The 26,696-nt window shown below is 48.3% G+C and overlaps 2 protein-coding genes across 3 annotated transcripts in view; one reads left to right on the top strand and one right to left on the bottom strand.

Annotated features, from left to right (window-relative positions):
• ATM (ATM serine/threonine kinase) overlaps positions 1 to 8,082 on the top strand; it is a 207,267-nt gene extending 199,185 nt beyond the window's left edge. Inside the window, 4 exon segments of the mRNA XM_044284054.1 lie at positions 1,742 to 1,856; positions 2,050 to 2,113; positions 4,553 to 4,677; positions 5,891 to 8,082. Coding sequence (XP_044139989.1) covers positions 1,742 to 1,856; positions 2,050 to 2,113; positions 4,553 to 4,677; positions 5,891 to 6,074 — 488 coding nt within the window. The 3' untranslated portion in view covers positions 6,075 to 8,082.
• Positions 7,840 to 26,696, bottom strand: part of C3H11orf65 (chromosome 3 C11orf65 homolog) — a 37,984-nt gene continuing 19,127 nt past the window's right edge. The window contains exons 6-9 of one of the 2 annotated variants that reach the window (XM_044284055.1): positions 25,207 to 25,340; positions 23,373 to 23,543; positions 18,005 to 18,060; positions 7,840 to 7,974 (exon numbers count right to left, since the gene is read on the bottom strand). In XM_044284055.1, the coding sequence (XP_044139990.1) occupies positions 7,880 to 7,974; positions 18,005 to 18,060; positions 23,373 to 23,543; positions 25,207 to 25,340 (456 nt within the window). In that variant the 3' untranslated portion in view covers positions 7,840 to 7,879. The remainder of the gene's footprint in view (positions 7,975 to 18,004; positions 18,061 to 23,372; positions 23,544 to 25,206; positions 25,341 to 26,696) is intronic. The other variant, XM_044284056.1, reaches the window with a different exon arrangement.

Genomic DNA, 26,696 nt, shown 5'->3' with positions numbered 1-26,696 from the left:
CCATAAGGACACTGCCTATTTTGGACTTGACGACGCAGTAATTGCTGCGGTGAAAGCTGAGCTGGCCATACAATAACCGTGAATTTCCTATTGACAGGCTCCCTTGAACATGCGGTCCTCTGATCACTCAGCAGTACTTCGGTATTGCAGTGTATTACAGTAAAACTAACATACTTTCTATTAGGTCCTGGCAGGTCTGGGAGACATTGTTAGGTCCCTGGGTGCCATGGCATCACCTCCGCACTCTAGGATCACATCACCAGGGTGGAAGCCATGGGGTGAGAGAGTTAGTTCTCACTAACCCTTTAGATATTGCAGTCAGCCATCTCTGATCCCAGCAGGGAGAGGCAGCTTTATGATACAGCTTCCACTTGGAAGTGATGGCGTGGGAAGTTCTCCTGAGCCGTCACAATACAGCCTCATATGAGTAAGGCGGCTCACGAGAAGCTTGTAATTCCTGCAATGTACTATTACAGGGCAGGAAGGGGTTAACCTCTTAATGAGGTGGCTTAGTTTGGGCCATTTTAGGGAAAATAGGACTTTTTGACTCCTCTTTTATTCCTGATTTTGGGAAGCAACATGAGCAAAAAAAATAAAGGTACTTTGAGATGTGGGATTAATAAAGTTATAATTTTGTAGTGCGGTGGGTTACAGATGTGGCGATATCAATACTGAAACGTTGTCTAAGGGAAAAATATTTTTTTCTTTAGGATTCTTGAAAAATGTTTCTAAATACTTCCTGCCTTTTTTTTTACTTTTTGTAGTAGTCCTTCTTTGGGACTTGACCATGTGATGCTTTGATCACTTAGATAATACCAAACAGTATGTCTGTATAGCAGTGTATTATACCTGTCAGTGTTACACTGACGGGCATTCTGTTACGTCCGGCTTTAGGCATGGCCTAAAAGCCTCCACTGCATGGCAAACTATTGCTGATGGGCTTACAGAGGGAGCCCCGTCTTTCTGTTAAACCACTGAGGTGCCACAATCAGCACTGATCATGACATTTAAGGGGGCGGGGGGTTAAACAGCTGGGATTGGAGTTAATTTTGATCTGGCCATTGCAGCAGGCTGTCAACTGCATCATACTCTCCAACATTAGTGTTGATATATCTGGGGCATTTAAGCCCCCGGACACTCCCAGAACATGCCCGCTTCTAGATGGGGTTTAAATAAGGTCTGCCCATATCCTGGCCACAACCAAACGAATTACTGAGTTTGTATGTGAAAATTGTAGAAGTGTTGGCAATTAAGCTGTTTCTTACAGCTGACACCCACTTGTGGATGGCGTGGGTGCACCTCCTGAGTCCACTCCATAATGGTACTAATGGCGCAGGAAAAATGTTAGGGTCTTTCCATAATCTCCCTAGAAGCAATGCCATCGTTGACCATGGGATCTGGCTGGTATTGCACTATTTTACTTGACTGCGCCTGAGCTACGATATCATGTGCTTCACATGGACAAGTGTATCAATGTTTTTTTGGGTTGAAAAAATGAATATTAGTGCTACTTTGACGTTTGAGTGCATTAGTTGTGTAATCTGGGGTCCACTATGACCAGTGGAAAACATCGCATCTGGCTGAATTTGTACAATCCATCTGCCTATCAAACTTCAATTTGTGGGAAAAGGGAGCTCTACAGTATATCGTTTATCACCTCAGGCAGCAAAAAATTAGAAGCCACCCTGTGCATAGGTAAGTGGTACACACGTGTCCTTATTAAAGATTCTCACTGTTTTAGGTGTTGCCTTTGAGCAAGGAAAAATCCTTCCAACTCCCGAGACAGTTCCTTTCCGTTTAACGTGGGACATTGTGGACGGCATGGGCATTACCGGAGTAGAAGGAGTCTTCAGGAGGTATCACATACTCATAACATATAAACTTGCCTCAGTTGTCTTATATCAGAGCATTAGTATAATCTATTATATTAGGCGTTTCACTGGCAAAAAAAGTGGGGATCATATACTGATGACATCATCTGTGTTATCAGCAGCTGTTTTTTTGTTTTTTTTGTTAACTTTAATTTTGTTCTCTATTTATCTCTTGTAGATGCTGCGAGAAGACCATGGAAGTTATGAGGAGTTCTCAAGATGCTCTACTGACTATTGTGGAGGTAAGTCCTAGCTCTCCTCGGTCAACAGGTTGGGTAAGATTCTTCTTGTCCAAAATAACCTGAGAGGCAGCAGGATGGCTCATTGCTTAGCATGGTTACCTGGGCAGCACTGAGGTCCAAGGTTTCGAATCTGACCAAGAGCAACATCTGCAGTAACTTTGTATGTTCTCTGCATTCACATTGGTGTCCTCTGGATGCCCTGATTTCCTCCTACACTCCCCCCAAAAAATGCCAGGTTTTAAATTGTAATCCAGATTGTGAGCCCCAGTAGGGGCAGGGACGAATGTGAGAAGTCTTTTTACAACTCTGCAGAGTATGTTGCACTGTATAAGTTAGAGGGGTTGGCCACTTTTCAGCTACTCTTGATCATTGTGTTTGTGAGATGACTATATGGCAGTTACTAATGTAGTCTTTGTGGATATTCTGTGCCATTTTCTATATTTCATAAGGTCACCATTGTTGGCCAAGTCTTTTTGTGCTGTCCACACAGAGGTCCTGCCCGCTGATGGAGGGTCATGTGACCAGGAAGATCACTCAGTCTCAAATACACCACACCTCCCCTGTATATGTGTATTTGAGTGGAGAAGGCTGAGTCATGTGTCTGGAGTTATTTTTGCCTGGTCACATGACCCTCCATCAGCGGCCATCTTATGGACAGGTCTTCTGTGTGTACAGCACAGGGACATGATTTGTGAAATAAAGCAAACGGCGCAGAAAATCAACAAATGCTTTATAATAAGTATCATATAGTCATCTTACATACACATAGGGTTGTTGCGTGTATCGAAATTTCGATACCCAATCGATACTTTTGTCCCGGTATCGATACGATACCGGGATTTCAGTTTTTTCGATACTGGGCTGCACTTCTGCGCAGTCTAGTATCTCTGAACATGAGCGCGCTGCTATCGGCGCACTCATGTTCTCTCAGCAGCACAGGGAGAAGGAAGCTGTCCTCCCTCCCCCTGTGCTGCGGGCGCTGCCACCAATGAGAAGAGAGTGGGGGGGGGAGGAGGGGGGGCGCACTTGAGCCACCAATGATAGGACTATTTCCACACAGAGCGGCGCCCAGCGATGTCTCAGCACTCACCATTAGTCCTGGGCGCCGCTCCGTTTGCCCGCAGTGCTCCATTCCTTCTCCCTGTGCTGCGATTGGACAGCGCTACAGCCAGGGAGAAGGAACGCCCACTAGTGAAGCTGATGTCTCCTCCCATTGCTCCGATAGTAATCAGCAGCATGTGGAGCAGGAGAGCAGACAGTAATGGGGCACTGCGGGCGAACGGAGCGGCGCCCAGGACTAATGGTGAGTGCTGGGACATCGCTGGGCGCCGCTCTGTGTAGCCTAATAGTGAAAGTCCGGACCCATATAAAGTAGTCAGTCTTTAACACATAATACAGGAGGCGGGTGCCGGCAGCAGAATCGCATTGCCGGCACCCTGCCCCTGACAGGGAGCTGCGATCAGCGGCAGTTAACCCCTCAGGTGCGGCACATAAGGGGTTAACTGCCGCTGATCTGCCAGTACCCGCCTCCTGTATAAAGGGGTAATTATCATTGGTGGTGCAGTGTGCCCCCCCCCTCAACCCCCATCCCATTAAAATCATTGGTGGCAGTGGCCACAGGGACCTCTCCCCTCCCCCTCATTGGTGGTGCAGTGGCAGCTTCTGATCGGAGCCCCAGCTGTGTAAGCCTGGGGCTCCGATCGGTTACCATGGCAGCCAGGACGCTACAGAAGCGCTGGTTGCCATGGTAACATCCCTGATGCTGTGTGCACAAAGCACAGAGCAGCAGGGACAGTGTGAAGTCCTATTCACCCTGATAGAGATCTATCAGGCTGAATAGGACAAGTGATGAAAGATCCCAGGTTCTAGCCCCTAAGGGGGAAATAGTTATTAAATAAAAAGTGTAAAAGAAAAAAAAAAAAGGAAAAAAACCCCCCCACCAAAATATGAAGTATAAATCACCCCCTTTTCCCAATTTCACATATAAAATATATAAATAATAAACATATTACATATCGCCACGTCAGAAAAGTCCAAACTATTAAAATATTAAAAAAAATCTAGGTGGTGAATGCCGGAACAGAAAAAAATAAATAAAAACTGTGCGATTCGCCATTTTTAAAAATGCGGAATGCACGTGGCTTTTTTGGTAATTTTTTTTCGCATGGTATTGAGTATCGCAATACTTTTTCATGGTATCGAAACCGAATCAAAAATTTGGTATCGCAACAACTCTACATACACATTGGTCAAAAGTAGCCAGAAAGTGGCCAACCCCTATAATTAAATAAATGGGGGGGGGGGGTCTTGGTGGTACTGTTGTTTGAAACCGGTCTTAACGTGAAATTTTCTATTCCAGAGCATCAGATTGTCCATTATACTGTGTACTAATTTATCTAAATGTCACCCAATACGTAATACGTTTGTATATCTTGTCAGGTCCTGCTTTATGACCCCTTGTTTGACTGGACTATGAATCCTCTGAAGGCGCTCTATCTACAGCAGGATGAAGCAGAGCTGAATGCAACATTACCAGAGGACCCAGAGTGCAACAGGAACAGCTGGTACTGTACCATAACTAGAGGCATAACGTCTGTGAACTTGTAGGCTTAATTTCAAGCATCTAGATTCCATCTCCACTTTTTTCAAGACAGGGTTCTGCCCTATTGTTCTCAGTATTGGTGAGGCGTCCAGAGGTTGGACCTCCACGGATCACAATGCCATGTCATATCCTAGGGATATGCCATCACTTTATAACATAAGAAAACACATTTAATACCTACATAGCCTCCATTCTATCAGAGCCCTTCTTCCAGCTGCTGTTTCAGAATGGAGTAGGCGTACAGGTGCCGTTGAGTGATGTCACTAAATGTGCCCACCCCTATGGGGGAGTCTCTCAGATTACTGACGAAAACAGTAGCCTGTAGGTTATGGCCCAATCTCTCTGGAGGACCTTGCATGTCCATGCATTATATACATAGGCCACTAAGTTCAGTAGAGACTGTAATGTTTTTAAATGGTCACTGTGCTGTCAACAAACTTTGCATAAATCAATAGTACAAGTGAAAATAAGAAATTTTGTAATATATCTTAGCAGAGAAAAATGCCTTTTCTCTCTTTGCAACTGCATCCTGCTCCCCCTCCCCTCTTTGTAGACTACAGTCAGCAGCATGTGTGTGTCTGTCCACTTCCTCCATCGTCCTCCCCCAGCCCTCCTCCATAGACTACTTTCTTGTTTCTCAAAACAGATTCAGCAGAGACTATTAGTTGAGGAGGGGGAGACACTTTTCTCTGATAAGATACTGTATATTACAAAGTTTCTTATAGTCACGTGTACTGTTGATTTATTTAAGTAAAGTCTGTGGAAAGGACAAAGATCATTGAATTTCTCCTTTGGTGGTGGTGGTGCTGCAGGTGAACTGAACATCTGCTATTGAGTTCCCGCACACATTGCAGCTGATTGCTGAGGGTTGCATTGAGGACATTGTATGAAGCAGACGGTCCCCTTAAGACATTATGGACATCAAGCAGAGTATTTGCAGAGTTACCCAACTTTATATGTAATAGAAATTTAGATGTAAAATGGCTTCAGTCACGATCCATGTGAGATGACCTTGTAGAAAGTAAAGATCCATTGTTCACAGGGAACAGTTTATCCTGATCTAGCACAGTGTTCTCTCAATGTGTACAAGTGTAGGTTATTACAGCACGCCACACAGAACTGGTGTCGCTCAACCTTCATATCTGGATAACCATTGTTCTCTTCTCCATTCCAAGCAACGACACTCAGAGCTTCAATAAAGTGGCAGAACGTGTCCTCTTACGACTCCAGGAGAAGCTGAAGGGAGTAGAGGAGGGGACTGTGCTCAACGCAGAAGGACAAGTGAATCTCCTCATCCAGCAGGCCATGGATCCTAAAAATCTAAGCAAACTCTTCCCTGGTTGGAAAGCCTGGGTGTAATGCTAGGCCCTGTCATATCTGGGTTATTTTCATTCACAAGATGGCTTTGTAAGTGATTGGCTCTGTGTACAGCTGGCATTCAAACGAGTTCTCTGAGATTAGAAAAATGGTCTGCGTGTTTCCAGAACCCACACCACTGTTCTCCATGGGCTGTGTGTGATATTGCAGCTCAGTCACATTCACAGGAATCAGCATGAGCTGCAATACCACACACAGCCTGTTGACAAAAGTGGTGCTGTTTGTGGAAGGAATATACCAGTTCTCCAGTCTACAGTACAAAATATCACCTCCCAACACACACACACACTCACCATTTCCCAGTAATAAAAACTGTACTATAAATTCTCACTGACGTTTTAACTTTGTCCTCTTCTCCATATGTAGATGGTTGCTGGGTGAAAGTGACCCTGTTTGCCTGTAAATTTCCATAAACACTGAGATCATAAACCGTAAAGTAGAATTTATTACCCAAGATCTATGCAATAATGATGAACTGGACAGTAATTTAAAGGGGTGGCCCCGTTTCCACAGTGAGATAGGATTAAGCACCGGTCCTAGGTGACCAGGTCCGCTGTTTGCCTTAACTCCCATTCTAGTCAATGGTAGCTACGCAAACAGGATAGCAGGATAAACTACGTTGCTTCGGGAGTTCCAGAAGCGGCGTAGCTTGTTTTGCTACGCTATTTAGGTTGATCCCATTCACTGCCTTGGGAGTTGCAGAAATAGCAGAATGCTGGCCCCCCTGGTTGTTTCCGTAAGCCCGGCCATCTGGGGTCGTTGCTTAGTCCCATTTTTCCCTGAAAATGGCGAAATGGGACAACCCCTTTAAGAGCACTCCAGTACATATTGGTGACCCCCTGGTCTGTATAGATAGTTGTCAAGGTTGATTTCGGACCTAATGTTCCCGACTCCCTTTTGTCTCAGTAATGTAGGGCACCCATTACCTGTAGATATACACTGTATTATATTTTATGTGCATTCTCCCTAAAATAAACCAATAAATCACCAGTAAATATAAGTTGTTCGGTTTTCCATCTATCAAAAGTTATTCTTTGGGTGGCACCCAATATGGTCACAGGTCTCACAGGAGCGGTCACCCAGCTTTCCTAGACTCCTGAATGTTAGATTTATCTAGTGATGCAGCGATACCCAGCCCCAGCTCCTAGCAGATACAGTCTATCCTTGCATCTTTCCGTATTTCGAAGCTGTAACAAATGTAAGAATTTGACAGAAAAACACAACTCAGGGTTCTGGTATTTATATCTCTTTTATTTTAGCTGTTCTAGTACACAACATTTATTTTAAAAAATGAAGCAACCTTTGTGTCTACAGCTCCAATACAGACCTATATGTCTCCAAGGTAACAGACTACAAACAAACCCTGTGTAGTCTGAACCGGAAGTCATACCATATTCCATCTGTCCTGTACTTTTTGACACCATAATTTGGGAGGCTAGCAAGAAGTAGAGATAAGATGGAAGGTAGGATGACTGCAGGCTCAGACTACATACCGTAGGTTTTGTTTGTAGTCTGTTACCATGGAGACACATATAGGTGCTGTATATGTGAAGGTGAACCTGCCCCATAAGCTCATTTTATAAGCCTAATGTCTGTTCTTCAGGTTTAGAAGGGAACGATTGATTTTGTTAGATGCCTTACTGCAGTATTGTAGATTTTGTTCATAATAAAAATAACTATTATAAAAGAAACTGTAGTCAGTCTGCATATAAGATGTGACGACCACTAAGGAGGGTTCCAAATCTCCTCACTAATCACATTCAGGATCCCGATTCAGATCTGTGATGTCATTCTGCCTCCTCTTCACTGGTGGTCAGTGACAACGGCGAGGAGAGCTGTGAGAACTCGTAGAGATCGTATGGAGAGCGGACAAGTGTTGTTCCTGCAAATGAATGGAAATCACAGTCATGAAGCTTTCCAGAGAAAGACATCAGTTATGGCCGGCAATCATTGTGCCTTTAATGTACCCTTCTATAAATGTTACATGGTAGAAAAAAGGAGATTTTTGTATAACTTACCAGTTAAATCTCTTTCTCGCTCTTCCTTGGGGGACACAGACCTTGGGTATAGCTCAGCTCCCTAGGAGGCGTGACACTAAGTAAAACTGTTAAGCCCCTCCTCCATCAGCTATACCCTCAGCCTGGAGATAGAGGCTACCAGTTGCGTGTCCAAGTAGTGAAAGGAAAACAACCAATAACAGGAACAACCAACCAGCAACCCAACGGGCGCCAAACCATAACCCTGTAACCAAACACAGAAGGGTGGGTGCTGTGTCCCCCAAGGAAGAGCGAGAAAGAGATTTAACTGGTAAGTTATACAAAAATCTCCTTTTCTCGCCCATTTTCCTTGGGGGACACAGACCTTGGGACGTTCAAGAGCAGTCCAAGAAGGGAGGGACCACAAACCCAAGGCGGAACACCACCAGAGCATCAGGAAACCGCTGCCTGCAAAACCAGGCGGCCCAAAGCAGCATCCGCTGATGCATGCGTATGCACTCTATAGAACTTTGTGAAAGTGTGCAGAGAGGACCAAGTGGCTGCCTTGCACAACTGTTCAGCCGAGGCCCGATGCCTCTGCGCCCAGGAAGCACCGACTGCTCTGGTGGAATGAGCAGTGATGCCGAAAGGCGGAGCTCTGCCCTTGGCTCGATAAGCCTCAGACACCGCCAGTTTAATGAAACGGGCAATAGCCACCTTGGAGACCGCCAAACCCTTGCGCGAACCCTCCGGAACCAAAAACAGGGAGTCCGTGCGCCGAAAGGATCCGGTGACCTCCAAGTAAATCCTCAACGCCCTGACCACATCCAGATGGTGCAGTTCCCGTTCTTTGGGGTGGGAAGGAGAGGGACAGAGCGACGGAAGGACGATGTCCTCATTGATGTGAAAGGCGGAAACCACCTTTGGCAGGAAGGTCGGGACAGGCCGAAGCACAACCTTATCCTGGTGGAAGACCAGGAAAGGGTCGGAGCAAGAAAGAGCCGCTAACTCCGACACCCGTCGGAGAGACGTGATGGCCACAAGAAAGATGACCTTGCAGGACAGAAGACGAAGGGAGACCTCCCGTAAAGGCTCGAAGGGGGCGGATTGGAGCGCCGAGAGCACCACATTCAGGTCCCAGGAAGGAACTGGAGGGCGGTACGGCGGAACAGAGTGAGCCACCCCTTGTAAGAAGGTCTTAATGGGCCCTAGAGGGGCCAGGGGACGCTGGAGAAGAATAGACAGCGCCGAAATCTGTCCCTTCAGAGAACTGAGGCTCAGCCCCAGGTCCAGACCCGACTGGAGGAAGGACAGGAGTGTGGGAAGGGAGAATCGGAGAGGAGGGATGCTCCGGGACTCATAGAACCCCAGATAGGACCTCCAAACCCGATAGTAGATCCTAGAGGATACAGGCTTACGAGCACGGATCATGGTGCGGATTACGTCCGCGGAGAAACCCCGTCGCGTTAAGACGGCGGTCTCAATAGCCACGCCGTCAAACGTAGCGAGCCTAAATGCTCGTGGAAGATCGGTCCCTGAGAGAGAAGGTCTTCCCTGGAGGGCAGTGGCCACGGTGCGTCTGCCAACAGCAACATTAGGTCGGCGTACCAAGACCGGCGGGGCCAATCCGGGGCGATTAAAATCGCGGGAACGCCCTCTGCCGCGATCCTCCGAAGAACCCGTGGCAGGAGGGGAAAAGGGGGAAAGACGTACAGAAGGGAGAATTCGCGCCACGGAAGGACGAGCGCGTCGGCGCCGTATGCCTTCGGGTCCCGTGCCCTGGCCAGGTATAGGGGGACCTTGTGGTTGAATTTGGAAGCCATGAGGTCCACGTCGGGGCGACCCCAGCGAAGACAAAGGGCTTCGAACACCTCTGGGTGCAGGGACCATTCTCCCGGGTCGATGGTGGACCGGCTGAGGAAATCCGCCGCCCAGTTGTCCACCCCCGGGATGTAAATCGCAGATAAGGCCGGCACGTGCGTCTCCGCCCAGAGGAGAATGAGGGTCACCTCTTGCATCGCTGCAGCGCTGCGAGTGCCTCCCTGATGGTTTATGTATGCCACAGCCGTGGCATTGTCCGATTGGATCCGAACAGGGTGGCCCTTCAGTAGATGGGTCCAGTGTCTGAGGGACAGAAAAATCGCCCTCAGTTCCAGAATATTGATTGGAAGTCTGGACTCCGATAGAGACCAAACGCCCTGGACGGACCGGGGAGGGAAAACCCCCCCCCCCACCCCCGTAAGCTGGCATCGGTGGTAATCACCAGCCAGTTCAGTGGGAGGAAGGACTTCCCCCTTAGAGGGATATGCAACCACCAGCTGAGGGAAGCCCGAGCCAGGGGAGGCAGAAGAAAGGTCCTGTCCAGACTCCCCGGTGATTTGTCCCAGGCCGACAGAATTGCCCTCTGAAAGGTGCGGGATCGGAATTCTGCGAACGGCACCGCTTCGAAACAGGCAACCATCTTTCCCAACAACCGCATGCTGGATCTGAGGGAAGGGCGGCGATGACGGAGGAGACTGTGAACCGACCCGCGAAGGGCCAGACGCTTGTCCGACGGGAGGCGGACCTCCGCCAACTCTGTATCCAGGAGCATCCCCAGGAAGATCAGCCGTCTGGAGGGGATAAGGGAAGACTTGGGGTGGTTGATAACCCAACCGAACCGCGTCAGGGTCTCCAGGGTGAGGTCCACACTGCCGGATGCCTGAGAGAAGGAGGGTGCCTTGACCAGGATGTCGTCCAAGTATGGGAGAAGAAAAACACTTCTTGAACGTAGAAGGGCCAAGACAGGGGCCAGGACCTTGGTGAACACCCGAGGAGCCGTCGCCAGACCAAAGGGAAGGGCGACGAATTGGAAGTGATCGTCCCCCACCGCGAAGCGCAGGAAGCGGTGATGACATGGAGCAACCGGAACGTGGAGGTATGCATCCTGAATGTCGATCGAAACCATGAAATCCCCTCTTTCCAGGGAGGCCACTGCGGACCTGAGAGACTCCATCCGGAATCTCTGTAGTCGGAGAAAACGGTTCAGGCGTTTTAGGTCCAAGATCGGTCGCACTGAGCCTTCCTTCTTGGGAACCACAAAGAGGTTCGAGTAGAACCCCCTGAACCTTTCCGTCGGAGGCACGGGGGCGACGACACCCTTGTCCATTAGAGAGCGAATAGCCGCGAAGAAGGCGGCCGCTCGTACGGGATCCCGCGGAGGACGGGATCGGAAGAAACGGTCTGGCGGAATGGACGCAAATTCGATCTTGTATCCGCAAGATACAATCTCGAGCGCCCATGCGTCTGAGATGTGGGCCCGCCATACGTTCCTGAACAGGAGAAGGCGGCCCCCCACCCGGGTGGGTGGGGGCGCACCTTCAGGCAGAGGGCTGCTGGCCTGTGGGAGCCCGTGCAGGCTGGGACTTGCGCCAGGTAGGTTGCGTCCGAAAAAAACGGCTTCTTGCGCCTATCTTGGGCTGGGCCAGAGGAAGAAGAACTGGCCGCGGGTCTAGACCCGGTGGTCTTGCGAAAGGACCGAAACCGGGACGAACCAGCGCGACCACGGGGGGCGCCCTTTGGCCTGGACTGGGGGAGGAGAGTACTCTTCCCACCCGTGGCCTCTGATATAAGTTCGTCCAGACGGGTCCCGAACAGGCGGGAACCCGTAATGGTAGGCCGGCCAAAGAGCGTTTGGAAGCGGCGTCCGCCGCCCAAACCTTCAGCCAGAGTTCCCTCCTGACAGAAACTGCCAGGGCAGAGGAACGGGCAATGAGGGCACCCGCATCAAGGGAGGCCTCACAGACGAATTTTCCGGCCTGAACAATTAGTTGGGCTAAGGAACGGAGGTCCTGAACAGGGACGTCCGACCCTAACTCCCTGTTCCAGTTGCAAACCCCATTCAGAGACCGCTTTACCAACCCAGGCGGAGGCAAAGACCGGTCTAAGGGCCGAACCAGAGGCAGTAAATATGGCCTTGGAGAGGGATTCCGTACGACGGTCCTCAACAGACTGGAGGGAAGATCCGTCCTGTACCGGAATAGTAGTGCTTTTGGACAGGCGAGCCACGGGAGGATCAACCTTAGGCGGGGATGTCCACGTGGTCACAGAATCCGCTGGAAAGGGATAGCAAATGTCCAGCTTTTTGGGTGTAATAAAGCGGACGTTAGGCCGGGTCCAAGCCTTGGATACCACAGAAGAAAAATCAGCGTGTATGGGAAAAACCTTGGAGGCCTGTCTGGGGCGGAGAAAGGACACGCCGGCCTGTTCGGAGCTGGGGGGGTCATCGTGTATCTGAAAGGTATCACGGATGCTAGCGATAAGATGCCCCACCGCGGACGCCAATTTGGACGGAAGCTCTGAGTCCATGTCCACGTCCGAATCCGCCAGTTCTCCCTCAGAAAGCGTATCCCTTTGAGAGGATAGACTCGACTGAGCTCGCACGCATGGCGGAGAGAGCGAAGCATCTGGAGAAGATGTGCGCTCAACCCTTGAACGTTTCTGAGTATGCCGGGCCCTGGAAGATTCGCTGGGAGGCAGGGAACCAGTGGGGGCGGCAGAAACGGTAGTCCCAGCGGGTGCGACAGGGATTGTGGCAGCCTGCGGGAGAGGCGGTCTATCCACGAGACGGCCCACTACGTGTGTAAGGCTTTCCACTGCCTGAGACAGAGACCTAGCCCAGTCAGGGGGTTCAGAGGCACCGGGGGTCGCAGCGGGAAGCGGGCCCTGCATCGGGGCCTGACATGCAAGGCAATGCGGCTCAGATTGTCCACGCGGAAAAAGTTCCTTACAGGCGGTACAGGCATGGTACCAGGGTTTGGGGGCACCCGTGGGATCTGACATGCTGAAAGGTGGTTGTACTCTAATACAGAGACCACAAAGGGTTATAGCAGCTATGACCAGGAGGGTTAGGAGAGGGTTAACTGTCCTACCAGTGCCTCAGAAGAACGTCAGGAGTAGAGATGGAGCAGATCAGCAGCAGCAGAGAGCAGCAACAGCAGTGAGCCAGCAGATAGCGCCCACAGAAGCCGAGCGATGTACACAGGAGTTTAGAGTCCCCCACCGTGTCTCAGCTTCCTGTCAGGAGTGAGGAAGCGCGGGAAATCTCAGCAGAATCGCGGGGAAAACAAGCTCCGCCCCCTCCAGCGCTTGCTCCGCCCCCAACAGGACGCGCGCGCAAGCCACGCCCCCTGCTGCCGAAAATGCTCTCAGGGCTAAGAAGAAGCCAGATGCCAGAAAATAAGGGCCCGCAGGCCCCTGGAGTGCGGCGATTTGCCCAGGTGGGTGACCCTCTGCCACCAAGTCCCCTGTTTCGCCGAGAAACAAGCTCCGCCGCGATCTGCCCATGTCGGGCATAAGCCCCGCCCCCCGATCGGAACGGAGCGGGCGGCGGCGGGAAGGGAGAGAGGAAGAGAGAATGCCGGGCTGAAGAAAGCAGCGTGGGGGGAACGGCGTGGAGGAAGGCGGCCCCCCTGCTGAGGATAACCTGAGGGGAGCTGGGGAGGGTCTGCTTGAGCGCTCAGAATAAGCGACCACGGGTGCCCCCCTTACCCAGAGGGGTAGGTGCTGCAAATAGGGACGGGGTATGGGCTGGAATAGCCATCTCACCGAACGACGTCTTCACCCTCAGTTCCTTCCAGCAGGGTCGCCCCTTCAGCCACTGGCACCGCAGTGGCAGGAAGCTGGTAGAGGGGCTTGGCGTGCGGGCGACCCCCTAGCTGGCGGGATGTAGGGGAGCCATTGCTGCCCAGATCCTCCTATTGCTTCTGTGGGGGAGGCAGCAGTGCAGATAAATTGGCACTGGCGCAGCTCAACCCCGGGAGAGCAGAGAGGTCCATGCGTCTCTGGTATCCCTAGGAAAAAGTAAAATAACAAAATTAGAAAAATAAAATATCAAGGAGAAAACAGCCCTGCAGTAGCAGGGAGTGTCTTGCCTCCTTGGACACTAAGCTAAAACTGGTAGCCTCTATCTCCAGGCTGAGGGTATAGCTGATGGAGGAGGGGCTTAACAGTTTTACTTAGTGTCACGCCTCCTAGGGAGCTGAGCTATACCCAAGGTCTGTGTCCCCCAAGGAAAATGGGCGAGAAAGACTATCTGTAAATTACAGCTTTTATCGCACCGTTATTTAGTTGCAGATTGCATGTCCTTTTATGTAGAGAGTGACAGTACAACAATTTTTAACAACCCTTTCATTTTCCATTTTATTTCCTTTCTTTCTGCTTCTCCTCGCTGTGTTTTGCAGGCTTTGAATGTTCAGGTTTCTTACCTATCACTTGACTGTTGACCACCTTCTGAATACTCAGACACATCAACCAATACTCACCACCCCTATCCTACCCTTCATATCTGTCTTCTTCTGTTTACCCCCAGAACCTTTACCTTGTTTGTCAGAAGAGTATAGTCTAGCTTCTGTCCACCATTTTGACTGTAGAAAGGTAATAGCTATGGTAACAACATGTCCTATAACTGAGATGGCTAACCTCTAGCTCTCCAGCTGTGGTAAAACTACAACTCCCAAGATGCTTGGCTGTTCTTAGAACACCATAGAAATGAATGGAGCACTCTAGGAGTTGTAGTTTCACTACTGGAGTGTCGGAAGTTAACCATTGCTGTCCTGCAATGTCTTGACTAGGGGTGGCCAGATTACATATAGTGGTATAGATAAAAAGATGAGCAAACCGATTTGAACAGTCAGTTTGTCTCATCAGCAGGACTTCTTCACATGGGGAAGGGTTGTCCTCACAGGTGAAGAAGTGCCCACCCGCTGAAAGATTGACAGGGCTGGACATTTAGCCAGGAAGGGCAGAAACTCTGATTTGGCTTCGGAGCAGCAACTGTGCAGGCGCCACTACACTTCCGTGAATGAGGCTTCAGTCAAAAACTGGCCCCTGAAAAACTAAGCGGGTCTACTGGAATGTATTATAACTAGGGATGAACTAATCGACTTCAGATGAAATGGAGGTACCACTTGGAACCGAAACAGAGTGCGGTAAAAGGTTTTTAACAGTAGAAATTAACTTCTGAAGTTATCACCCAAAGTCTCGCGAGACTTCACAAAGTAATAATTTCAGCTCATCTGGGCCAATACATTCTAATACTGTACGGAGCGCTCGCTTTGTACAGTATTCCAATAAAGTTTTATGCGCATCGACTTCGGATGTTTCACTCAAAGTGGATTCGCTCATCCCTAATTATAACTGATTCAAATAAATTGACCTTCCTCTCCCATTCAAATAAATAGGAGGAAAGCTGTTATTACACTGCGCAACCACTACAATGTAGACAGCAGGTAGCACTTGCCCAAGTTCTGCTCCCCCTTTAAAGAGCTGATCGACAAGAGGGGGCTCGGAGCCAAACCCAATCCCGAGGATAGGTAATCAATATCATGAAACCAAAAAACCCTTCTAAATCAGAAGTGTGTCTAGACCCCTATAATTTACACCAGTCCCAGGTGTAAATGATAGTAAATCTGTTGGGCCATGGGAGGCTCCGTCCACTTTTCGACATCACAAAAAGTTGCATATTTTGCACAAAATGCAGATCACGCCAAAAATGGCAACTTTTCTATGGCCCAAAAATGGCGTGCGGCCAACGATAAATTCTCCTGGATCCCTGGTGGGTACCAATGTCTTGCATATTTTCCATTTCACAGTGTGGGATGCACAAGTGGAGCATTGCTCGTTTCCTCCTCAGTCCTCCAGTTGCTTAGCTACAAAACTTGGATGTATGCTGCGTGCCCAGAAGTCGGACAGATAAGCAACACTTTCTGCACAGTTATAAATGGAATAAAAATCAAGCCTGTTCCCCAGAGAGCCAGAGTTAATCAAACTCCAGTTACAAATCTCATCCATTGTAGAAAATGGCTTTGCTGCAGACTACACGCTATGTACCAAAAAAACCTGCAGGCTGCGAAAACTGCAGATTTATCAGAGAACATCATCCCGGGAGGGGGCAAAGTCTCTGCGTGAAGGAAAAACCTCCAAAATAAAAGTTATTGTAATAGCAGCTGGTGGAAATACACATGGACTCCACAGCGCTCAAGTCCTGGGTCTGTGGTGGCAACATGAGGGGTAAAGGTGATGAGGAGTGGGAGTTATACTCCTATAGTAAAGAATGGATTCATCTGAATAGTGAGGAAATATTACTCTGGTATTACAGGTGAGCAATCAGAATTATGGGGTCAATTTATCAATCCCCTGTGCCAAATTTTTTTAGTTTTTCTTTGCACAAAAATGTGCGACTTTTTTTTATTAAGTTCATTCCACTTCTTGAAAGTTTGTGCGGTTATCTATGTCAATGAGGTGTACCCCAGATTTATCAATCGTGACTGTCTAAAAAGTTGCAAAAAAATAAATAAATTTGAATTGTGCAAAATGTATCACATGACATGCTATGTTTTGTGACTTTAAAAATTCCCCCCATGATAAATGTACCCCTTGTCACTTGTGATAATGAAGACTATGGCCCAAACTTACTAATGTGCGTGGGCCTAAAATACGTCTGAAAAGTGGTGCAAATTGGGGCAAGTGGTGTTTCTACACTTTTTTTCTAGGAGGGAAGAAATGCAAATGAGCTCTTAACAAGCTCTGCCTCTAAGGCCTCGTTCACACTTCAGTGTTTGGTCAGTGATTTTCATCAGTGATTTGTGAGCCAAAACCAGAAGTGGAGCCTCCACAGACATGAGGTAGAAGGGAAAGATCTGCTCCTGTTCTGTGTTTAGAGTTGCACCTGGTTTTGGCTCACAAATCACTGATGGAAATCACTGACTAAACACTGAAGTGTGAACGAGGCCTAATGCCACCAGATGTAAGGCAGTTATCCTATAAGTCAATGTTCAGCTCTTAAAATAAGCCTTGAGACATGACTTGTATATTAAATAAGCCAGCACCTCATCTGCAGACAGCTGTTTCGCGGTGATTGCCCCTCCTCAGTGCAGAGCAGAGAGTACTGGCTTAACTGGGTAGGAGGCCTCTGTCCGAGCAAGGGGGGAACTAACTCTCCTTAGGGAGAGAGCACCTTAATCAGTGTGAGGACCGGGGACCAGACCAGCCCACCGCGTCACGTGACAAGGGTTGCCCAAGCCCCTAAGGACGATTTACCTCACGTCCTCACACGCTGTTACGCCCTGCGCCGAGCCGTAACTCGAGCATAAATCGTCACCTGAAGCCTGCAAGCCAGAATTCCAGAGGAGCATGTATGGCCTATAACTCTCCTCACACTGATTAAGGTGCTCTCTCCCTAAGGAGAGTTAGTTCCCCCCTTACACTTTTTTTCTGACTTGCTCGACCAGGGGGTGGGGGCTAAGATGTGACATTTACTAATGTATTGTGATTGTCCATATTGCCTTGTTTGCTGGCAGGATTCATTTTTCCATCACCTCGTACACTGCTTGTTTCCAGGGTTTATGACCACCCTGCAATCCAGAAGCGGTGGTCGTGCTTGCACACCATGGCCAGGATGGTGGAAGCACACAGACACTCATCCTATTTGCACTGCCATGGTCCCGGTCACCAGACAGGCCAGTGCTTTTTCTTGTATTGTGCAAGCATGACCACTGCTGCTGGATTACAGGGTGGTCATATAACCCCTCATATAATGTGATGGAAAAATGACTCCAGCCACCAAAGGAGGCAATATGGACAATCACAATACATTAGTAAGTGCCTTGTATTACCTTTCTCTACATGATAAATGCCATTTGCTGGAGTGACACAACCCCCTTAATGGAAAAAAACAACAACCTTGTTCTATTTGCCAATCTGTCTGTCTGTGAACGGGGGCTGCATTTTGAGGTTTATCCCCAGAAAATCCATCTGAGTAGTTGTGTATATGTGGCGTTACATTATCGTCCCTGGTTATAGTCCATGGCAGGATGCGCGGTGGGGAGCACAGTTTCCGCGCTTCCATGTTGTATTCGCGTCATAAAGTATCAACTGATTCAGAAATAAAACTGTTACCTGTGAAGGCGCAGGACGATTTACTTGTTCCCATTGCCTTCCAGCTGTTAATATACCTTCAAAGGAAAAAGAGAAAATGACATTTATGACAAACCTCCCCGCTCTCGGGCGCAGAGCAGTACAAGATGTGCCGTCTCGCCGTAGAGATAAATGGTGGCGTAGGACACGGCCAAGTGACTGCTCGGTTCATCTCTATGTATGGCGGAGATGAATTCTCTCTGCTAAATGCCATCTTTTCCAGCAGGTTAAGCACTGCACGGCCAAGATCAATGACATTCTGTTATTAAGACATTAAAATTGCAACAATTAAAAAATTTTTTTATTTATTTTAGTTCAGTGGCAAAACCATAAAAAGATTGTGATGAAACCGGCTCTTGGGCCACATTCACATGTCAAACATGCGCAAAAACAGCAAAATGGTCAGTTTCCCCCCCCTGTTCATACCTTTCTGAGAAGTGGCTGTTAAAAACAGTCTCTTTCAATTGTGTGGGGGCTGTTGGTCCGTGAAATTTCACGGCCATGTGAATAACCTCAGACTACCATTATTCGACAATCCCTTTAAAGCGCCAGTTTTGTGTATGAAATAAAAAAGTGGAAGTTCTCAGGTCATCCTCTAGTCCAGGGATGCTCAACCTACGGCCCTCCAGCTATTGCAAAACTACAACTCCCAGCATGCCCTAATAGCAGGAGGCAGTCCAGGCATGCTGGGAGTTGTAGTTTAGCAACAGCTGGAGGGCTGCAGGTTGAGCATCCCTGCCGTAGTCTCTAGTCTTTCCCTGTGACCTCCATAACTTCTCAGGTCTCAAAAAAGCCAGTTCAAGTTATGAAAACGTACTAACCGCAATAAGGAAATGACTTAGGCCTCGTTCGCATCTCCGTTTGTGGATCCGGCACAGAGCATTCTATTTCACCGCCGGATGCCTATTGACTACAATAGGGTCCAGCGGTGATCCCACCAACTTCCTGGAAAAAATGCCAGGCTTCGGCCTCAAGAAAACCGTTGCATGCAGTGGTTAATGCAGTGAAACTCTGCATTTCTGCAGTCAATGGGGATCCGGCGGCGAAATAGAGAATCCAGCATGTTGCTCTGTGCCGGAACAGCCTGTCGGCGATGTGAAGAGGCCTAAAACGGTTGTGTGAATGAGGAGCATGACCAAAAATACAAGAGATCCCCGTGCAGCACTTATATCACCAGCCTGGCGTATTCTTCACGGAGTTCATGCAGTGAACACACCAGCACAGCGCCACCTTTGTCCCTGTGTGGAACTGCAGCTCAGCACCATTCAATTGCTCTGTATGCAATACTATTCAGACAACATGGATGCTGTCAGGTAAAAATCAAAGCGACTGCGTGTCTCCATCAGTAGCCCCGTAATTCTTCTGGTTGGTTGGTTGGTTGGTTGGGGGGGGGGGGGGGGGGTTGTGGCAGATAGATAACATTTTGGAGGGAAAAAAAATACTAACTTCTATTAATTTATTTTTCAATCTATTAAAAAGCCAAACCCTGAATCTCTGGTTCTCTTCTGCTGGTTGTTCAGATGGTGGAGTATGTGTGTTTCTCTCTCGGTGACCAGTGTGTAAGTGCTACAGATCCTGTACATCTATAGTAATGGATATAGGTGCTTCGGCTTGTCCATGGCACAGTGCAGCATACAAAGCTCATCAGCAGGTCCTAACAGTGCAATAACTGGTATCCAAAGTACCCCGCAGGCACTAAAAAACTGATATTTTTATTTTAAAGGGCATTACCGCTGTATGCACGGCACTTGTAGATTTCAGGCTCTTAGCGCACATTTTGATAGAATTGTGTGAGCTCCCCTGCCACGATAAAGCTGACCTCACCCAGATGGGTCCCTAAACTAAGCAGTGTACCTCTACAGCAGGAGACGTCTCTCTCATTGGCCTAGGCCTACAGAATGGCCTCAGTATACGTAGAAACCTGATTTATCCTCATTGGACAGGTGGAGGAGTGCACAGTCAAATTGCGGTTCATTTTGTTCTAGGCTCAAGTGAGAGGAAAGGGTACGACCACACGGACGCGGTTGAGTACCACTGCAGTCGTACGGGCCGCAGCTACTTCTAAATAAAGTAATGAGACCCACCGAACAGTGCAGTCTCATTAATTTATTTGACGGCAGCTGCGGACTGTACTCAACCACGACATGTCTGTGCCGCGCGGTCTCCTATTGTACAAGTGCATGGTTTAGTGTAGGGACCCATCCGATTAAAGGGGCTGTCCAGCGTTTAACAAATGATGGCCTATCCTCAGGATAACCAGAGTGCGAGAATAGACCATTGCTTGTAAAAATCTGGATAACCCCTTTAAGGTCACGTCGGGCAGGTGGGCTCACACAATTTGATCAAACTTTGTACTAAGTACCTGATTAATAAGTATAGGAAACATTGCAGTAATGCAGTTTAGAATCACGAAAATGAATGTTTGCCCGTGTCCTGGCGCCTGCAGCTGCGGGTTTGGGTTTGCTTATACGTTCCACTTATAGGGGAGTTGGACATGCTATACAAGAGCCTGCCTGTCACAGACTTGCCTTGACCTGGTCCCACTAAGTTACAAAGAAAAAGGTTTGGTACTGTGTTAGCCAGTCGTACGAATTCTTGATGCCCTCACAAAGAGAAACAATATAAGGTTACTTTTACATCTGCGTATATATCGCTTCCGTTCGTTTTAATACCTCCAGATGCATCCGTTCCGTTTTGGATGCGCTTGTATTAAATTGAAACGGAACAAACCGGATCCAGCACTAAAAACAATGTAAGTCAACGAGTGACGGGTCCGTTTTTTTTTCAAATCCAAAGAAAACTGATCCAGCACCATTGACTTGCCTTGTATCCGGTTTGTTCAGTTTTGCAGATAGGACACAAAACCGCAGCTTACAGCGGTTTCTCGTCCGATCACAAAACGGAACAAACCAGAATGGAATGCATCCTGATCCTGTTTTGTCCCCATTGACAATGCAAGGGGACAAAACGGAAGTGTTTTTCTCCGGTTTTGAGATCCTCTGCCGGAATACTAAGCGCGGATGTGAAAGGAGCCTAAAATATAGTGATTTTTCAGTAATCTTCAGGCCCTTGCTTTATAACACCATGTAGTTTAGTTCGCCATTAAAAAGTATCAAACTGCAATATTTGATATTGTTTCTCTTTCTGAAAGCATCGAGATTAAGTTACAAGAAGCACGACACAGTAGGGGTCTATAGGAAATCCTACAGCTTCGGAATAAAACCCATGGAAGAAACAAGGTTGGAAATGCCTTGGTTAGCAGATTTGTGGTGTTCGGGGGGGGGGGGGAGACGTTAACAGAAATGGGCTTAGATGTGGCGATGATACTTGGTGAAGAGGTGCCCACTGCCAACACATCCATCTACGGGTATAAAGCAGGGGCACAGTGTAGGAGATGTGAAAGCCTGCGCTGTTACAGGGATGTAGTGCAGCTCTGTGATCCTACAGGATCTGGCTTCAGGCACATAACTCGGTGATGCAGGATCCGACACAGTAAACACAGATGTCCTCATGGGTTTCTCCTCCGCTAACAAGCTTTTCTCGGAGTATATTCTGTTTATTGCCACAGCACGGGCTCCCCTGACTCCGATTAGTTCTCTCCTTCTGGCACAGCGACTTAAATTCTCATCTCGTTGTCAGCAGTTAATGTGAATTGCAAACCTCAGAGGGAAGTACAGTGAGGGGGGGCAGTACTGGCGGAGGGGTGATGTACTGCCGTCTGCATGGTGGCACCTATAGCCCCAGGGGCAAACTGTGGCCATGTGCAGCAGCCGCAGCTTACACTACTGCATATTCCTCTGCAGGGCATTTCATAATCGAACAGAAAAACATAAAATATCATAAAACGGAAACTGTAAACAGATGCAGCCAGGCTGTCCTCATTTCTTTAAGGCAGGCATCCTCAAACGGTGGCCCTCCAGCTGTTGTAAAACTACAACTCCCACAATGCCCTGCTGTAGGCTGATACCTGTAGGCTGTTCGGGCATCCTGGGAGTTGTAGTTTTGCAACAGTTGGAGGGCCGCAGTTTGAGGATGCCTGCTTTAAGGGATGGTCTCATCTTGACAACTGCCTTCCATATGCATAGGGTAAACTGACGTTATGACCCTCCATCTATGAGCCAGAAGGAATAGACCAGGGATCAGCAACCTTCAGCACTCCAGCTGTTGTGAAACTACAACTCCCAGCATGCTCATTTCACTTCTGTGGGAGTTCAGAGAACAGCCAAGCAAGTGTGCATGATGGGAGATGTAGTTTCACAACACCTGGAGTGCCGGAGGTTGCTGATCCCTGGAATAGACGGTCCTTCATTAACATAGCTGAATGTTATACTACGTTTTACCTGAGGAGGCGCTGCAGGAGAAATAAGCATTTTATGACCACTTCCCCTGGCAGTTCTAGCAATTTATCCCATTTCTTGAGAGCAGGACCTGCAGCTTGAAGAGCTTCCTTATATTAAAGGGATGACTGGGTACGATTAGCCTGAGCACAGAGGGGCACATTTATTAAGACCGTTGTTTTAGACGCCTGTTTTAATAAACCCCTAAGCTGGCACTGGACCCACAGAAGTTATGAAGCGGCGCCGGCCTCTACATACTGCCGCCATTTCTAAATGTTAGACAGCTGTCTTACATTTGGACCTTTTTTTACGCCTGAAACAGGCGCATAAAATGGTAAATGAGGCGGGACTGCCAGCCTGCCCCCTTCCTCCTCCACACCACCCCCACTTTTTTATACCTGGCGTGAACAGGAAGAAGTCACAGATTGCGGCGCAACTAACCGCTGCACTGCAATCTCCGCCTGAAAAACGCCTAATATCGGCGTAATTCAGCATCATAGATGTCCCGCAGAGTTCCTACAAAAGTAGTTCTTCCTCTACAGCAGGCATGCTCAACCTGCGGCCCTCCAGCTGTTGTAAAACTACAACTCCCACAATGCCCTGCTGATAGCTGTAGGCTGTTCGGGCATGCTGAGAGTTGTAGTTTTGCTACAGCTGGAGGGCTGCAGGTTGAGCATGCCTGCTGTAGAGGAAGCATCTTCTATGATTGGTCAGTGAAAAACGAACCAAACACAGACGCAACACGGATACCATATCGTGTTGTTTCCTTGTTTTTTCACGGACCCATAGACTATAATGGATGTGTTTGGTCTGCATCACGGACCAAAGTAGTACATGGCTCCGTGATTTTTCTCTGACCCACAGTCAGTAAAAACCCACAGTCAGTAAAAAATACTAATATGTGCACAGACAAATTAAAATCAATGGGTAAGTGTGCTGTCCGTGAAAATGCAGACAGACAGGTAGAACCGATCACCACCTGTCGACCTAGCATAGGACATCTCCATACTCACTCATCATAGTTCAGGGCATTAGTCCAGTTGAGCAGTTCGTCCACCTCCCAGTCCAGGACAGCTTGAGGACCGCGCTGCTCCACAGACTGGAGGACTCCCTCAGTGGCTCGCTGGACCAGAACGGCTGTGCTGGGTTCTGTAGTCCGGGCGCGTAAACTTCCTTCATAATACCTGAGGAGGCCATATGGGAAAGAGAAAACACTTTATGAATAATGACATCTGCCAATCAGTGCATTAAAGTAGTGACTAGTGAGTAAAAAGACGGGGCAGCAGAATGCTGGCGCCACTTTTATTACAGGGTCATTCGCTTTTTGCGCCTTACTCCATCACTCTGACAGGCGTATCTTCTGACTGCCTCCTGTATGATGTGCCATCAGTTATCAGTGGCCGCACGTCGGGCTGAGCCGTTTACTTGCTCAAAATGTGTACATTGTGAGAGTTCAGCCAAGGAGCAGCAAGGGGACAACCTTTCAAATAGAATATATGTTATTAAATTGTGAAGGTAAATCAGCTTGATATAAGGCACCACGGAACGTCAATGTTTTTGTCTGAGAACCAGACATCCAGCAGGTGGCGCTCCAGTTACACACTGTGCCCCCTGCTGGCTCTGATACTGGCAGGGGAGGCTGCAGAGGGCTCGCCGAATGGGATGTAAAACAGAGTCATCAGACCCGGGCACAGGATAATGAAACGGCCTCGCCTAATTATTTTAATTATTTCAAATATTATACCATACAGTCCAGTACGGATAAGTGCTGCTTAGTGACGCCTTTTCCTGACGGCTGTAACGCGGCTGCACTGTTACCTCGCCATGTACTGTGGCCGCAATACCCAAACCCGCCGCACTTCAACTGCACCAAGAACATTATAGGGAGTTACCGCAGTAATATGGATGCCAAAATGTGGCTTCCTGAAAGTGCATTGGGGTCGGTCTATGTTCTATAGATGCCGTGATAGGCCGTGTCTCTTCCAATTAAGTGGGCTCCACTGTAAAACAGGAATAGGACATATTTTTATCATTTGTGGCATCACTGCATGTATTTGTATAGCATACAGATGGCATCGGTGTGCTGTCCCCATTTTATGCGGCCCCGTGAACAAGAATGTGTCCGCGTGCGATCTGCAAAAAATACAGAACAGAATCGGAACAAAAATACAGTTGTGTGAATGCAGTCTAAGTGTACCTGCACACGTTGTGGAACGCACGCAGCCCCTACTAGCACATATGAACTTACCCTAAAGGGTTACACACCTTCAGCTACTTCCATCCCTATGATCGAAGGTATCTACTTGGTCAATACAGCGGGGTCAGTACCTGCATAGAGGGATCTGGAGGAAGAGCTCTGTGCAGCCGGCAGGATCTGTAAACTACAGTATCTAGAACCCCATAGGGATCAATGTTTGGTGCAGCAGAACTATGGGGGGTCCAGCTTTCGAAGGAACAATACAGGTATCAAAGGGGATTAATCAACCAGCACCGTGCTTGTCAATGGCTTTTCTATGGTACTGCAGTTCAGGTCCATTGAAGTGAAGAGCTGCATCACCACATGCAACCTGTGGACAGGTCTGGTGCTGCTTTTGGAAGAACATGGCTGTTTCTCTAATTCTGTCCAACATATTGATGGTAATCTGCAGAGCAGCCAACATGACACTGCAGTGAATTTGGACTCATTGGTCAATGGCGAACATCATGAAGGGAACCTGTCCTATAATGAAAGGCTTCTCCCAGGGGCTGGAGTCAGGTGACATCATCTTCCCCAGGAGGCCTCTGGGCCACCTTTGCTTATACTGCACGACCCCTTTAAGACAAAATACTGCTCCACTATCTACTCACATCTTTCTCATCCACTCAATTTTCCTTTGCTTCTGCTTCAGTGAAACCTCCTGCTTCCTCTGCAGTTTGCTGTGGCTGAAGGGTGTCCTCTTCTTCTTATCCGCCGCAGTCACTTCATCTAAACCGTCCGGGAGCTGAGGATAATGGAGAGTCAGTCAGTGACAACGTGGAGATGGAGACGTGAGCTGGTCAGTGCACACAGAGGCTCATTTATCAGTCAGCAGGACACATGGGACTCAGAATATGAATACATTTATTACTCCACATCATTGCGGCCATTAGAAATGGCCATCTGCTCATCGTGTGCTTACAACTACGAGCCATTGTGATGTCTCCTCTCCTCTTTCACAACAGATGGAGGATAACTGCAGCTGCATCCCCCTCCTCATTACCTTCCATTTACTGGCTGACACTAGATGTGTGTCACTATTATTAGTAGACTGACCTTGGTAATGGAGGAGGACAGTCTCACGACATCTTCAGCACAATAACCTGCTCTATCATCTGAATCCTTCCGTTAATTGCTGATAATGGGTTTACAACGGCTCCATGCTGGCTTGCCACTCATTTTATAAACCTTGCAGGCCCTATTGAGCTTGTACGAATTGTATCCCTACCCAGTCATTGTGGCGAAACTAACCTCGCCACTGGGTTTTGGAGGGGCCTGTTTGCCAGCCTCTTGCCTCAGGATTACGGCCCATATCCTAACTTTGAAGGAGAAGACAGACCAGCCGCACAGCCTAAATCTGTGGAACTGTTTTGGGCAGGAAAGCCATGCTTGCGGCCGGCCAAATGTGACTTCCATGGAATTCGGGAACCCCTGCTCGGATCTGGGTGATTTTTGGATATGTTGTTCACCCAGATCAGAGCTATCCATGGATGTATAAATTATGGGGATATATGGGGTTTTGAGGTGGTTTCTGTGTTTTGTGGAAAAATGTGTGTTTTCTGCCTGTGAGTGATTAAGTTAGCCCATTATGTTTGGTAATTGTATCACAGGCAGAGTCCATTGTGTTTTGGTAATTGTATTTTGTTGATTGCGTCAAAGACATTGCCTATTCTGTTATTGAGTGCGTCACAGGCAATTCCATTGTGTTTGTCGAATGTATAGTTTTTGTGTTTAAACTGTAAGGATTGGCTGCTATGTTATGTCCTCAGTTCCCAACCAGGTCCACGGGGGTGGTACCCTTGTTGGAAAATGTGTATATAAGTCAATGCTTGTGTGTTCAATAATGCGAGTTCCTGTTTTACCCTTCATCATGTTGAGGCTGGTGTTTGGGTAACTGATCGACACTGGCGATTGCTATACGCTGAAGATTTGCTATATTCCCCTGGCTGTAACTACTAGCTCTTTTAAGAGCTGTTCCTGCTCTCTGGATTTAGGAGAGGTTCACCCACTGGAAGCTGAAGCCCGGTCTTGGGTACAGCGTGGGTGGAGGACAGTGAGACCCCAACCAAGCTGCGGCGGTTCGTGGGGTCTGTGGTGGTTA

This window comes from Bufo gargarizans, chromosome 3, assembly GCF_014858855.1.
Source record: "Bufo gargarizans isolate SCDJY-AF-19 chromosome 3, ASM1485885v1, whole genome shotgun sequence".
In the NCBI taxonomy this organism is placed as follows: Eukaryota; Metazoa; Chordata; class Amphibia; order Anura; family Bufonidae; genus Bufo; species Bufo gargarizans.
Note: the sequence above shows the minus strand (reverse complement) of the source record. Positions and strands in the feature narration are given on the sequence as shown.